At 40.7% G+C, this 15,688-nt stretch overlaps 1 protein-coding gene across 4 annotated transcripts in view; it reads left to right on the top strand.

The window, feature by feature from the left end:
* LIN54 (lin-54 DREAM MuvB core complex component) overlaps nucleotides 1–15,688 on the top strand; it is a 40,950-nt gene that overhangs the window by 22,249 nt on the left and 3,013 nt on the right. For 3 of the 4 annotated variants that reach the window (XM_075033984.1, XM_075034003.1, XM_075033993.1), the window contains 10 exons: nucleotides 2,660–2,805; nucleotides 4,298–4,453; nucleotides 6,801–7,017; nucleotides 7,739–7,812; nucleotides 7,966–8,163; nucleotides 9,990–10,081; nucleotides 11,368–11,439; nucleotides 13,859–13,961; nucleotides 14,152–14,289; nucleotides 14,963–15,165. In XM_075033984.1, coding sequence (XP_074890085.1) covers nucleotides 2,660–2,805; nucleotides 4,298–4,453; nucleotides 6,801–7,017; nucleotides 7,739–7,812; nucleotides 7,966–8,163; nucleotides 9,990–10,081; nucleotides 11,368–11,439; nucleotides 13,859–13,961; nucleotides 14,152–14,289; nucleotides 14,963–15,165 — 1,399 coding nt within the window. The remainder of the gene's footprint in view (nucleotides 1–2,659; nucleotides 2,806–4,297; nucleotides 4,454–6,800; nucleotides 7,018–7,738; nucleotides 7,813–7,965; nucleotides 8,164–9,989; nucleotides 10,082–11,367; nucleotides 11,440–13,858; nucleotides 13,962–14,151; nucleotides 14,290–14,962; nucleotides 15,166–15,688) is intronic. The other variant, XM_075034013.1, reaches the window with a different exon arrangement.

Raw genomic sequence — 15,688 nt, 5'->3', positions numbered from 1 at the left:
GTGGAGGAAAAGAAAATACCTCACAGACAGAGAAAAGGCTACTTCATAGAAAGTATTTCTAGATACATTATGTAAGCACACGGGGGAGGAGGAGACACATGCTTTTATATTACTTTAATCTACTTATAGTTGGACTTAAATGTAATACATGCAAATAACAGAAAAAATGTTTGCATGAAAAAAAGTGAATAAAGCTGTGTTGCTTCTGTGCAGTCCCTCACCTACTTCAAAAATAAGCATTGCAGAAGAGTCTAAGAAAGTAATTAAGGCAGATAAGAAATGGTTCATCTCTTTGGAAAACAAATCTATGTTTGTGTCCTTTTAAAAAAAAAAACAAACAACAAACAAATCAAAGAAAAAAACCCCAGTGTAATCATTTCTTTGTTATGGCAGTGGGACTGATGTGTCCCTTGCTAAATGCATCATTGCATGTACGCAGGTAACATCTGAGACATGTAAAATATCTCAAAAGGACAAATGTAGGAAGCCAGAGTTGTCTTCAGAGCTTTGACAGGTATCTTTCAACTGGTTCCAGATTGACCAACCCAAGTAGGCCTAAAATCCTTTTTCCACATAAACAAAGCCTTTACAGAACTGGGACTTGAGCGGGTTTTAAAAATGAATGCAACTGTCTCCTATATTCAAAACTTTGATAGATACAAGTGAATGGCACAAAACTGAAACGTAATCTTTTCCTCGAGTTGTCAGGCTGCGTGCACCCTGAAGCCTGACTCATGTTTCAAGTGAAAGAGGGATTCCCCATCTCGCTCCCCAGTTTCTCCCCCTTCTCAAACAATTCCCTACCAAATGTACAGACCTGTGAATAAGAAGATTGCTTCACTGTGTTTATAAATATTTGAATTAAGCTGTTTGTTTAAGAAAAAAACAAGCAAACAAAAAACCCAACTCAAAAGCTTTAAAAACCCTGAAAGGAGCCCCTTGGAGCTGCATTATATTTTCATCTTGGCAATACATGAAAATTGGTAAACTGTAAGGAACCACAACAAAAATAATACTAACAAGAGCATGTTTTTAAGTTTGCTGCCTCCAGAATGAAGGGAAATGTCCAAATCAAAACATGCCTACATAATATTGACAAGCAGGTATGTTACAAAATAAACAAACTTCTAGCTTTTAAATAAATACGTTGGAAAATCAGGAGTCCCTGTCCTTGAGCCTGTGAGAGAAGCATCACTTGGAGGTAAAGATGCCTCTTTAATTGAGAGGGAAATATTTTTAAACATCTACTTTTCCTCTTGCCATCTCAAACAGCCAGCACAGCTTGCTGGCTTTGAGAGGCTGGCATCATTTGGGGGAAGGCGTAACATTTGTGTTGCATTTTGATTTCATATGTGTATTTTTATGAATCTGATAAATATTTTTAATTGCCTGGGAGTTTCTGCAAACTGAGGTGGAAGTTGTAGATTTGAAAGACTGGTGAATATAAGCAGCCAGGTTCTGTTTAGGAAGCTGATGCCAAGGGACGCAGAGGGGATGTAGTGAGAAAGGGAAAGCTGTCACCAGAAAGAAACAAACTCAAAGCATCGAATACTGTAGATGGTAAAATTTCCACGGATTCTGACACCTTTCAGGTTGCATGTGGCTTTAGCAGCTGCTGGCAATTATCTGCACTGTTACTTAGGCTGCACAAAAGTGAAGGTTATTTTAGAGCATGTACACCTCAGAGGAAGACGGCTTTCCGTGAGGATGATGCTTTTTTGTGTTAGTTGTAGTTGACTTAATTGTCATGCCACTGGTTGGTTTTGGATGGAAAAGTTATGCTGATGCATGTTTGTTTCTTATTTTGATAAATGTAGTACAAGAGAATGGGTGACAGAGAAGCTATAACAGAAATGAGTCTGAGCTAAAGTGCAGCAGAGGAAAGCTCAGTGGTCAAGCACTCTTTGGAAAGAAACTTAAAAGTATGAAAAAAAAAGAAAAAAATCTATTTTCCATTCTGGGAGTTTTGCAATATTCCTAAGGTCGACTTCATGATTTGGAGCTGCTGGTTTTGATGCTTAACCTTTTTTGCCATTGTAAAAGCAGATAGATTGTAGAGTTACATCACCACCCATATTTTCACAGGAGCGTCATATATTCTGTTAAGCAGTGAAAAAAAACAATGACCAACACAGAGAAGGAAGAAAAAAAAAAAAACAACCAAAAAACTTAGAGTTGAGCATAGACAGACCAAACACCTTTCTCTTGGTCACTGTAACACAGCTTGTTTCTGATGGCAGAGGTTTTAAAAGGAAGTAGCCCCCCTCAGATGCTCAGTTTCTCTGCACATTGGCAGCAGCCCAGGAAGTTCCTAGGAAACTGCTAGCTGGCTGGGTGCTTGCACAGCCCAGGTGTATTGGAGGGCTGTGCACCTCAGGATGCTGTCCTGGCTTTAAAGAATTTTCAGCTGAATGTCATGGAAAGCTCAATGTACATTTTGGCTTTTTTTAAGCACGAATGAACTGTCTTTTTTATTTGCAATAATGCCAATTATTTTCTTTTTTGTTGCTAAACCTGACTTAAAGAATGACGATGTCCTTCCTACCAGGTAATACTCTCAGAAGTAGGGATCAGTTGGATGATATGCAGAGAAAACTTTGCTTTAAATGTTAACGTAAACAGGGATAACTTGAGCTGATGATATCTTTGTTGTTTATAGGTAGGGTTCTTTCACAGTCTGCTCCAGGAACGCCACCAAAGACAATAACGATCTCTGAGAGTGGAGTCATTGGATCATCTTTGAGTACAACAACACAACAGACACCGAATAAAATAGCTATCTCGCCACTCAAATCCCCTAATAAGGTAAGGCCCTGATTCTGGCTGCAGCCTTCTATCCCTCCTGCACAGTGGTCTGAATGGAGCTCTCTGTGTCTTTGCTGCAAGCTGTTTATGATCCTGCTGTTCTGGGGTCTCCACTGCACATCACAATGCTCTGCAGTAATGGCCTAAGCTAGATTTTTTTGCAGTTGGCTCTCTTAATGTGGTTTGAAGTAAACTAATGCAGTAACGTATATTTCCTATTCCTGCCATTTCTTGCCATTCCCTAAGCATCCATTCCGAGAGCAGCCTGTTCTCTCTTAGACAAGTGCTTAAACAGTATCTTTTTTTAATGCCTTCATAAAATATCAACGGGCTGTTTAAGAGGGGACCTCAATGATGTTAATAGGTCAGCACTTATTAACCATTTCCTGCTACTGCATAGATAATTTAGTCTTCCCTAATCATGTCTGAAGTAAATGAGGTTTGCAATGGTCCTTGACAAGTACAGAGCTGGAGATTGGCACAGGTGGTTAACAGATAGAAAAGGTAACTCATCCATCGTTAGCTGTGTTATAGACGAGTGTCATGATGATGCTTGTATTTTAGATTTGATAAAATTGTCTTGAGAAGAGGAATATTGCTGGAGAAAGGAAGAGTCGGGGAGCAAGCAAGATGCATAGTGCATGCAAACTAAATATCATGTTTAAAAAGTAGCCTAAGAGTGAAGAAAACTCTTAGGCCATGCTTTAGCTATGTAATGTTGTACAAATGGAGTGAAGGACTTGTGTTTGAGAATTTTTAGTGAGGGAAGCAACATGAGGAAGAAGTAAAAAAGAAAAATATATAAATCTAGAACCAAAATTAACAATAAGTGGGGGTGAAAAGACTCAAGATGTAACCCTAAGGAATTTACTGTAGATAAGTAATTCTAAGTATCTTTTAAAAGCAAATGGTTTCAAAAATTGGGAGTTTTCTTAAAACATGAAGGAAATTTAGAACAAAAAGTAGAAAACCAACCTTGGAAGGGGTGTGGCTATATAGAATAGAGTCAGTCAAACACTGCACTCTGCAGAAATGTGGTCAGAAGACTGGATCTCTATGGGAATCTGGAAAGTAGATTTGAAAATACAGATATTCTTATACTTTGGCTGAATGAGTAGTGTAAGGTGAGATTTTTTTTTTCCCCCTGCCCCCCCCCCCCCCCCAGCTCTCTATCCTGACAGTGCTCAGGCTTCAGTGGGCTAGTTTCCTTGAAAGAAAGAAAGAAAGAAACAAATAATATAAGCTGTGCTAGTTTTCAGCAGGGGCCTTTTGGTGCTGGAAACCAGCAATGTCTTGAAGTTTCTAACAAATCTATGTGCTGCTGTTGCACAGTTGGACCCATGTGAATTCTGATAAAATACAGCACCCTTGTTCACAGAAAGAACTCTTTGTACTGACGGAGAACTGTATTTTCACAAGGAGGGGAATGTATATGTACAGGGTCTTTTATCCTGTGCAGACATTTAAACTGCTTCTTTGTTTTGCCAAGCAGCTAACAGTGGTGTCAGTGGCCTCCCAGCCTCCCAACTCCCCCCAGAAGACGGTGGGCGTCCCACTGAATGTAGCGTTAGGACAGCAGATCCTCACAGTGCAGCAGTCAGCACCCTCCTCCCCTGGGAAGGCTATAGTCAACCACACAACCGCCCAGGTACAGACTGACTTTCCTTTGTCTTCTAGCCGGTCTCTGTCTCATTGCTTGCGGGAAACTGGAGTGTTGAACCGCAAATTGGCAGTGGTCGGTCCCAAGGTATTCTTGTAATGGTGTTTGCTTAAGAATTGGCAAAAGCGTTGCCCTGAGGAGCATGTGCTTCTTCAGTCGAGGGGTGCAAACCATTGCAAGCCCATACAAGGGCATGCTGTTAGAAAGCAGCTTTCCAACCTGGAAAGCCCTGCTTGGTGCAAGTTCTCATCCCTGTATACTGAGTCTCCCAAGTCATCTGAAAGGCTCGCTATGGCATGAGGAAGAGTTCTTTGGGTAGTTCTCTCTCTTCTACCAGTGTTTTCCTGCCACTATGTAGGGCTGCTTTCCAGGTGTTTCTGAGGTTTGCAACAATGGAGTTCATGTTCTTGTGGTAGAGGTCTGCATAAGCAAGACACCATGGTCTGAGACCTATAGAATTAGAAATTATTAATTTCCTGTGTCTCATTTCTAGAAAAATATCAGGGTTTTCCATAATAGCTTTGATAAATTGATCTGCATTAATGAATAGCAATGCAAAACTAACCTTTCTTACAAACTACGGTTCTTATTTTTTCCTCTTTTGTAGTCTTAGGGGAATCTTTTTCTATTTTAATGTCTGTATTCCTGTTTTGGTAAATATGAAGGGATGCATATAAGTGTAAATAACCAGAGTGGATGTAGCAGGGAGTGGACACAGCTGCATGTACAGCACGAGACCAGACACTCAGGACAGATTTTGCCAGTCTCGTCTTACCGATACAGGTGATAAATCGAATGCTGATATGTGGATGTGGACAATAGGATGATTTGAATATTTTTTTTCCAGAGTAGAACTGGCAAAACTGTCTTTTTGAAACAGTTGTTAAAAGGTTATGTCACTCTAATGCAGGCACCCTAAGTGACAAAATAGAGATGGCTGTGTGGTACATGTACTGAGTTCTGATTGAGAGCTGTCTGACACAACAAAAGGGTTTCACCTGTCATCACTGGGCTCAAGTACATGCACTTAGAAGAACTGTCACTTGAATTTTACAATTTTCCTAGTTGTCCTTGGATGGAAGCCACTAATTTGTGTGCTAGAGGGAACTTTGCCCATGCTGGTCTCCCTGTGATAACAGTTAGGCTGTGACTGTGCTTGCAGATAGTGCTTATTTTGAATTGCTCTGGCTTGTTGAGGTTTCAGTATATTAAAAAAAAAAAATTCTCAAGAAAACACCTCTTAAAAGACCAGGCTTATACTTCCAGCGACATATGTGCAAATTGAGATTTCGTTCGTATAGTCGCTGAAAGCTGGGGAGCTGGGAAAATGTTTTAATAAGAAGTCACATCATACTATCAACAAAATTTAATACTTAAACTTAATGCCAAGGACAATGATACATTTAATATTGATATTAAAAGATACTAAGAATGAAAAGCTGAGCTCCAAAAGAAGTTAGATGGAAGGAGAAAAAGGAGGAATAAACCAAGGTTTGAGGTTGTCAGCAAGGCTGGAAAAAGAGGCTGTTATCAAACCGGTACACTTATGAATATGTATAAATAAAATAAACACTTGCTTGTTACCAGTTTGTAGTTTGAGAGAAATTGGAAAGATGAAGTCTTGCAAATTCCAGATGTACCTTTATTCCAGCTGTGAGGTAGCACAGGTCTGCCAAACTCCCTTTCTTTCCCCTTTTTGCTTTTTTTCTGAATAAATTTGTTTTGTTACTCTTCATTGTTCTTGCTGCTTTCGTTTCACAGCTTGTGCCCTCTTTCTCATATCTTCAGCTGTCAGTTTATGGACTCCGTTCCATTTCCTTCTCAAGGGCTGCAGAGTGATTTCTGTGTATTAATTGCAAACTGTCTTAACAGGATGTAACTGTACACCCAAAGATAAATCATGCCACAGTCCAGCATGAACAGTTCTGCAAATTCTTACAGCATGTTTTTATTAGTAGGAATATTTCTAGGTTTGTTCATTGCTTGATTTTGAATACAAACAGAGCAATGTTCTCTGTAGTCACCTGAAGTGGTTTTGGCAGACATTGTATCTGGGGAAGTGGACTGAGTCACCCTACTCATGTAAATATTAGTTTACTCTGGTGTTTGGTGTAGAGCATTGAAAATGGAGCTGAGTTTGCTCTGAGCTGTTGAGAAGCATTTAATCTCTTCGCATCTGTTTTACTCTTGAATGCAAAAATGGGGATAACTGACTTGATTCTCAAGGATACAAATGGAGTAAAGAGTTGCTCGCTAACAAATTCAGGAGTAAACACACTGATGTTCTTTCTGCCTTTGTACAAGTAACTTTGTGCTGTCTGTGTTGGCTTAACAGGCTGTGAAATCAGCAGTGCAGACCATTACTGTAGGAGGAGTGGGTACATCTCAATTTAAGACAATTATTCCCTTGGCAACTGCACCCAATGTTCAGCAGATTCAGGTACCTGGAAGCAAGTTCCATTATGTCAGACTTGTTACTGCCACAACAGCGAATAGTTCAACGCAATCGGCCAGTCAAAATCCCAGTACGAATACACAGCCTCTTCAACAGGGTAAGTGCTTGTGCTAATATATTGTCTGAAGTAACTTTCTTGGGGTTTTTTTGTGTTTGTTTTGTAAGGATTAAAATGAGTACATAAGAGATCTATGAAGACTGCTAGATGTACTTGGTTTTCATATTCTACTGTTACCTTTGGTTTGTCTGTGGAAATGCTCCTCTGTGTCAAATTGCTTTGTAGTTGGGCCTGAATTCTTGGAGCATTTTAGGTTGCTTTTCCCTAGTTTACCGGCCTTGTGGGTGACTCGTGGCATGTCCCAGATCCTCTGTATAAAAAGTATGAAGACAGGGCAACCCACAAACATATTGCCAAAACTCCTGCAACGTAAAGATCCTTCCATGTAAAATGCTTTAGAAGCACCAGATGTTTCTGTCCATGCTTTCTAGAGCTGGGATGGAATAAAAGATTTCAAACTAAGCTGTGTTTTTTGTATTCTCTTGCCAAAGGAAATCCAGTGTCCAGAGGAGCTCTGAACCCAAGCTGGTTTTTAAGCCATTGCTGTGAAACATGTGCACACACTCTTGTGCCAAATACCTGTTTACAAAGGTGTTATTTAGACTTCAGTGTTATGTGCCATGAGTTTGGTAAATTAATCTCAGTGCCTAGTTGCAGTATTAAGTACCTTTGCATTATGCACATATGAAAGTCTGGAGGACTGAACTGTGGACTTTGAGTGAATAATGTGTGTTAATGTGATGTTGTTTCTTGATGCTAGCAAAGCCAGTGGTGGTGAACGCGACCCCAGTGCGGATGTCTGTTCCCATAGTGCCAGCACAGACTGTGAAACAGGTGAGCTAAATGCAAAAGGCATATTTCTGATTTATTTTGGCTGGATGGAAAAAAACAGGTCCAGTTTCAGCACTGTAATGAAATGGTCTATTAATAAAAGTACATTCTGAATCAACAAAACAATGATTTCATAAAGACGTCTTTTCTCTCCAGGTGGTGCCCAAACCGATCAACCCAACTTCCCAGATAGTTACTACTAGTCAGCCCCAACAAAGACTTATTATGCCAGCCACTCCACTGCCACAGATACAGCCCAACCTCACTAACCTCCCACCAGGCACTGTACTGGCACCAGCACCTGGCACAGGAAACGTCGGGTATGCAGTCCTTCCAGCTCAGTATGTCACACAGGTATGGTGTTAACCCAGAGCTAAATAAGGAAATAGTGCTGTTGTGGAACATACTGCCAAGAACTTAAAGGTTCTTGCTTCTGAACTGTCACCTGATGCTAAGGGGACAGACAGTTTCTTTTAGGGATCCTTGGCAGAATGATGATGGCACTGAATTGTAGTTACAATTAAAGCTTTATTTACCTAACAGGGTTTTTTGATTAGCATAGCATAGAATTTATAATCAGAATAGCACAGGGTTTCTGTAAGCAGAATCAGTGTAATACAATTTTATAAGTAGCGTAGTACAGAATTTGTAATACAACTTATAATTTCTAATCGCCTAGACCCTCTGCAGATCGGGTCAGATCTTAACACATGGTTTGCTTTATCAATATAGCAATAATAATCTAGACTCAAAAATCATATAAAAGAATGTGAGTCATTCACTCAATCCTTAGAGGAATCAGATATCAGTGGAGGCATCCCTGGTCACGGCGGGGGGGGTGTCACAGGTCTTGCTGTCCAGCAGCACTTCCTGTCCACGTTCCTCACTTAAGACTTGTAACTGCTTGATTTCATAGACAGTGCTCTGTGTGCTGGTAGGCTTCCCTGTTCTGTGACAGGGTCATCACCGCCACCTGGTTGTCTGGGTGCCTGAGACCTTCAGGGCCAGTAAGGAAGGGAATAATTGGCCTGGTGCCCAGGAATCTTGAGGCCAGTAGTGAGGGGAAGAAGAAATCTGTTTGGTTTGTCTACTTGGTTCACAGGACCTTCAGGGCCTGAGAATGAGGGGAAAGGGAATGAATGTGTGACTCGCTTGGTCACAGAGAATGGCTGCTTGCATTATAAAATGGTGTTAGTTACGCTAACCACGTTACCAGTGGTCAGGAGCAGGGGGTACCAGTCACACAAACCCAGGTCTAGGACTAGTTTTTTGCTCTTTGCCAACGTCTGACCAACATTCAGAATGAAAAGGAGAATAAAAGAAATGTTCTGCTGAAGGCTGAGCAGCCAGTCTGTACAAAGACTCTGTTGGCTCATGGCATTACTGGTACCAACCTCATTTCTGGTTCCCTTCTGGTTTTGTCACAGCTGCAGTTTGACCCTGAAGACTTACTGTGTCCTTCCAGTCCACTTCCACAAATCTTAATTTAAACTAAATAATACCATTTGTTGGACCTCTCCTCAGAGGTTTTGTGTTCCAGACCCAATCTGTCCCCTTTGGCCTGGCCCCAGTAGGTCCATAGATTATGTGCCAATCTGTCTTCAGAACCTGTCCCAGCAGAAGATGACTGCGTGTAGGTAATCCAAAAGAAGGTAGTCCAAAACAGTGTTGTTTGGCAGGTTCTTATGAGGTTTTGTTATTTTAATGTGTAAAACAAACTGTGGGTCCAGGTATGCAGAGAAGTTGGAATATGAATCATCTTACTTGCTTTTATTTAATTCCGTAATAAGTGGCTTGTATATTAAGGAAGCTACTAAAGTAATTTGTGCAGGAAGTGATCCTGCTCTTTTAGGGGCAGAGTTGCTTAGGAAAAGAAGGGGGGAAATGAGCATTTTTTTAAGAGCTGGAACTGTTTGTGGTCTGAACATTTCTGTGTGTAGTCTCTGTATTATCTGTATGGATGTAGACACTGTAATAGAGAACAAAAATACTATCTGAAATATTTTCATGCTGAGTATTGAGACTGGAGGCTGCTGCCTGGTCCAAGTTCTACAAATGTCTAAAACTGCTTGCAAGCATATTATTTTTATAACAATATCTGGAAAGCTAATTAAAACTACCTACACATCCTCTGTGTATTCTCTAATTTATTTTATGCATTAACCTTTTTGTTTTGTTAGCTACAACAATCATCATATGTATCTATAGCAAGCAACACTGGCTTTACAGGGACATCTAGTATCCAGTCCCAAGCACGGCTACCATTCAATGGGTGAGTGTTTTGCAAAAAATAAAAACCAAACCAAACCAAAAAAAACCAAACCTGTAGTATAGCCTGCTGAATGAGCATCTTCTTTCAGTCCCATTATAAGGAAGGGTGGGAGCTGAGGTGCTGGAGTTTGGTTTAGGGAATTTTCCAAGAAAACCAAGTATACTGTGGTGTGGTTATTACCTCTGACTAAAGGACATGTATCTGTCTCACAGTTGAGCCAGTCTCTCGATCAAAGCTGTGTTTTCCTTTCTGTTTTTTGAACTCGTGTAGCAGGAAGTTGACCTGAAAGCTCCCTGTTGCTCATTCTTCATTTTGCATCAGCACCTGGGAGGTACAGACCTCAACTATTTCTTGACATTGGTGGAAAGAGGTGCTGGACAATATAAGAACTAGATGCTTACTTAGCACATGCAGAAATCCAGCTGAACAGCAAAATGGAAGTAAAGTCCCAAATGGATCCTGATAGGAGGATTTGGGGGGTTTTTTCAGTCTTGTATTTTTCCTTTAAGGATGAAAATAATGGCTAACACATAATATTTTTCCTTTTGCCAATCCAGCAGGCTTAGCTGTTCTGCACAGTCCTTTTGTGTTATTGTTTGCTTGAAATTGTAAATGCCAAGGTGCTTTTTGTTGCTGCAACCTCAACTGATGTAATCTAATCCCAAATCCAGATGCAGCTATTCAAACAAATAGGTTTGATTTAATCTCCCTGGCATTACGTGCAGAAATTGCTGGATAGGCATGGAACGAATCTCATCAAAAGCGATTAGTGACATAAAATCTGAGTTTTAGGAGCAGTTAAAGACTGTGTCTGATATAAAATTTACCTATAAACTGAATACCGTTGGCTTGCTTTCCCATTATTCCAGAGCTTGCTTTTTTTTTTTTTTTAATTAATTCTAACTAGAACAAAAGGAAAGGCACAATCATCTTGTGTGAACCTTGGTTGGATCTAGTCCCTCTGCATGTAGAGGGGTTCTGGGGAAGTTTTCCCTGATTCCAGTTTTCAGTTATGATGCTTCCTCTAGCTTTAAGCCTCATTTCTACTTTAGGCATGCAGCCAGATTTGCAGCAAATAACTCAGCTCTTTCTGGGTTGGAAAGGCACTATATAAAGGCATTATATATAATAGTTACTTGAACACAGTCAGCCAAAAACATAATGCAAGGGTAATATAAAGATTTTTTCAAAGTTTTTATTAGGAGCTATTTACTTGAATTTAAAATAGGAAGAAACTGATAAAACAGTGTGCGCATATATAAATGCACTTTTTTTGCCCCCCCCAGAATAATTCCTTCTGAATCTGCAAACCGCCCCAGGAAGCCTTGCAATTGTACCAAGTCTCTATGTTTGAAATTGTAAGTACAGCTTGTTTTAGTTTTTTTTTAAGCCTTATTTTTGACATCACAAATTTATGCCAAGTATCAGAATATCAGAATATAATGTTTTTAAGTATGTCAGAAATGTTATGTCTAGGTGCCAGCTTAAGGTTGCTGTTGATATTGGTGGAGATGTTGCAGTGCCTGTGTAATTTTGCAACTCCTGTGAGCTATATGGACCCTAACATTTTATAAATTTCTAACTTTGAAGCCTTGTTGCATGGTGGAGCCAATTCCACTCAGCAGCTGCAGTTGCGTTGTTGCTATGAGTGAAATGACATCCCAGGGTATTGTCAGTGGGCATCTACTATACTTTGGTGAAGCACACCAGTAATACCATGCTGTATCAAGTACTTCAGAAAAATTGGGCTGTGTATCTTTTCTTAAATGTCTGAATAGACAAGTGATTCTTCACTGATAGGTCTGAGTCTTTTTCATCCTCATGAGATATTTTGCTATTCCATTCAGTATCTTTGTAAGAATTTGACATAAAAGCATTTTAAGTTGAGGAGATGCTAAGTTTCTTTAACTTGAGGCAAAGTCAGTTTACTGATTTGGGGGCAATAACAGGAGATACTGAAATTAATCTGTGGTTCCCTGAATTCTAGACAATGAAGAGGAAATGGTTGGTGTGCTATTCAAAGGGAAGTGGTGCAACAGTATCTGAACCCAAGTTAAGTTTGTTTAAACTTTCCAGCTTGGGTTTCTTTTCACGTAATACATCCCACCTCTATGTGGGGAGGTGTGCTCTGTGCTTCCTAGCCTCAAAATTGTCTGTTGCGCAGAAGATAGGGTAAACAGGAGATGTGTAGCTGTTTTCTCAGATGTTTTAAAACATACATGACTGACTTCATAGTGCCAAATGTATTTTAGGTGCCTAGGGTTTTCCACTTATTTTAGTCTTTGGCACGTGAATGTTCTAGGAATTATGGGAGACCAATGGCATTGCTAGTGATGCTTTGCACCTTCAGAATGCTGTTTGGAAACAAACTTTTCTTGTAAATGACTGTATTTACATCTTTAAGTGGCTAGGCATAGGTGCAGAGCAAATGGCTAATTCACTGGCAAAGGTGCCTTCTCACTAGTAAAACCTTTTCCTGTCTGGAAGGGGAGCTGCTTTTTCCCAAATGAATGTTGAAGGTAGGCACATAGCCTATTCTACAAAGAAGAGAACTCAGAAGTTATTTGCTTACTGATGCTCTGGGTTGCTGCTGATGCTGTTTGGTTTAGAAACCAGGACCATTCTACTACTGAATTTTAAACAGGACAGAAAAGACAGCTATTACAGGTTGTAAAAGCTTTTGATGTAGTTTGTCCCTGGGACCATTCAGGATGCTAAAAGTCACTAAAATGCAGTTCAACCAGATAAAGGGTTGAAGTGGACTCCAGGGCAACCCTAATCCTCTTCTTGTAGTGTTACCCTGGGCAAACCACAGGAAGCCAGTTTTGAAAAGGGTTTGGGTTCCTAAATATGAACATATGCTCCCAGCAGCATTTGAAAAGCAACTGAAGAGGATCAGCAGTTTCCATCAGCTATAGCTGGAGGTGGTACTGGAAGCATTGAAATGTGCCAGAGTTCGTCATGGCCCAAAGCCATGTTTGAGCTGGGGATGTATGTGGTGTATCAGATCTGTGGGCTGGTGAGATCTTGTTTTTGGTGGGAGGTAGCAGAGGTACATAAGGGGCGTGGCAATGTGATTGGCTTCTCCTGTCAATGATTTGCTGCTTTTTATTCACATACTTGTCCCTTAAAGTCTCTACAGCTTTATCCTCGTTCGGATCCTTTCCCTAGTTACCTGTGCTTCAAAGCCTATGAGGTGTACCACTTGTTATTTCTTTTCTATTATTCCATCCCGGCTTTGGTGAACTCTGCCTCAGTTAACAGCTGCAAACAGTTTATGGGCAAAATTAACAAAAAAAAGGGCTCATTGCTGTGTTAGTCAGTTTGCCTGTTGATTACTCCAATCGCTTGCCTTTTGTTTTGGCTGTATGAGAGCTCCTGAATGCTGACTTAACTGGCTGGGTCAGGAACTTGTTATGAGGTGGCTGCAGCAGGATGGCCCTCAATATATGGGTCAGCCACCCAGGAGTTACCCTAGAAAAAAGTCTCATTAGCTTCTCTTGCTGCAATGGGGACCTGTGCTATATGAACATCAGTTCAGATGGACACCCTTGAGCTATACCTGTGTCTTTAGACAATAACTAGACCTGCGCTAGAAGATTTAGGCCTTGCAATGAGGCTGATACCACTTCTACATGTGGAGTTTAGCATAGGATGACCCTTACCCTTATTGGTGCATGTGCATATCACCAGACTAGGAACTTCTGCTACTGTCATCAGTACTGACGCCAATGTAATGGTCATGTTTACAAATGCCTTCTGCATCTTCTGTTTCAGGTATTGTGATTGTTTTGCAAACGGCGAATTCTGCAATAACTGCAACTGTACAAATTGTTATAACAACCTGGACCATGAAAATGATAGGCAAAAAGCAATAAAGGTGAGGGGCCTCTTCCCCTGCCCCTGGGATGAAAGCCATTTAGCTTGTGTCTTCTGAAGCTATGGTGTGGGGCAGAGTGGGTGTATAATGCCCTGATCTCTTCCCACGTGCAAGGCTTAAGTTCTTTTATTGCACCTCTGAATTCTGCTCCCCGCATGCAGTGACTGACCCTTTGGGTCTGCATTGACAGGCCTGCCTTGACAGAAACCCTGAAGCCTTCAAGCCCAAAATAGGGAAAGGAAAGGAAGGAGAATCAGATCGGAGACACAGCAAAGGGTGTAACTGTAAACGCTCAGGATGTCTCAAAAACTACTGCGAATGTTATGAGGTACGCAGCATTATCTTATCTTAAAGATACTGGCTTTTTCCCTTTAGTGCTGTGACTTCTCTGATTTGCTTTGTCTTTTTTTTGTATTGCTATAATGTTTTCTATCGCTATAATGTTATCTCTTCTTCCAGCAGTTTGCATGTAGAAAGCCATGTATGTGGCAAAATTGATCACTTCTGTTTCATTTTAAACCATGTAGCAACTTTGAACTCAGGTTTGGATTTGTCCTTTACTGAAGAGCAGTATTTCCTAAAGAAATCTACTGCACCAAGTCCCTAGGAGGAGTTGAAGCAGCATCCCACAGACGCTGTGGGATAGAACATGTCTGTGGAAGACAAAAGCAAAAGTTGTGTCAGCTAACAGATCAGTTTGGATGTAGAGACAGTGGCAGAGTGACCTCTCTCATAACTCAACAGCCTATATTCCACTGGAAACAGTAGGTTGTTTAAGAAAGTGATGAGTGGGAAACCATTGATTTGCATTTGATTCAAGTATACATTCTGGGAAGGCATCTCAGTTTGAGGTGAGGATTTAGAGAGAAAACTACTACTTGTGCATTTCTTCTAGTGGCTAATTGGTAAGAGATCAAAACAAGATCTCCTTTTCGTTGTGGCTTGTCATAAAGGGAGTCAAGGTTGCAACAGGTTTCTCATGTTTTGTTTGTTTCTTTCAGGCAAAAATCATGTGTTCTTCCATATGCAAATGCATTGGCTGTAAAAATTTTGAAGAAAGCCCAGAGCGGAAGACGTTGATGCATTTAGCAGATGCTGCAGAAGTTAGGGTCCAGCAGCAGACCGCTGCAAAGACCAAGTTATCTTCCCAGATCTCAGATCTGCTGACAAGGCCAACACCAGCACTCAGCAGTGGTGGCGGGAAGTAAGTTAATGCAGCACCTGGTTTCAGTTGCTTCTAATGTGTTTTTTTTCTGATGTGACAGGTATGTCCCTGTCATCTTTGAGTGTTATCTCTGTAAGCTGGAGAAGCAGGAGCGCTCAGGTGAATGGAGCTTTTTGTTCACGCAACTGTGCTTTCTGTTGAACCTAGGGTATGCCAAGCTTAGCTGTGTTCAAGCACGTAACTAAGCATTGTCTTCTCATGGTTGCCCATGTGCTCACAGAAAGCGTGAAGTACAAGTGTCCCATTTACTGAGAGGATGTAATCTTTAAGCTGCCGTTATAGTAAAAGCTGGAGAATTGTTCTATGTACATGGGCATTTCAAAGTCTATATCAAAATGTACATCAGTGGAGGCAGGCACCAAAGCACAATGGCGATGAGTTCATTTGGTTGTAACTGTGGCTTATTCACTCCCTGTTGGTTGTCTAAAGGCTCTTGGAAGCAATGAGAGATGAAATCTCATCAGTCCTTGTACTAAAAAGTTGCCCAGCCCTGGAGTTACGT

Source organism: Buteo buteo, chromosome 1 (assembly GCF_964188355.1).
Source record: "Buteo buteo chromosome 1, bButBut1.hap1.1, whole genome shotgun sequence".
NCBI lineage: Eukaryota > Metazoa > Chordata > Aves > Accipitriformes > Accipitridae > Buteo > Buteo buteo.
Note: the sequence above shows the minus strand (reverse complement) of the source record. Positions and strands in the feature narration are given on the sequence as shown.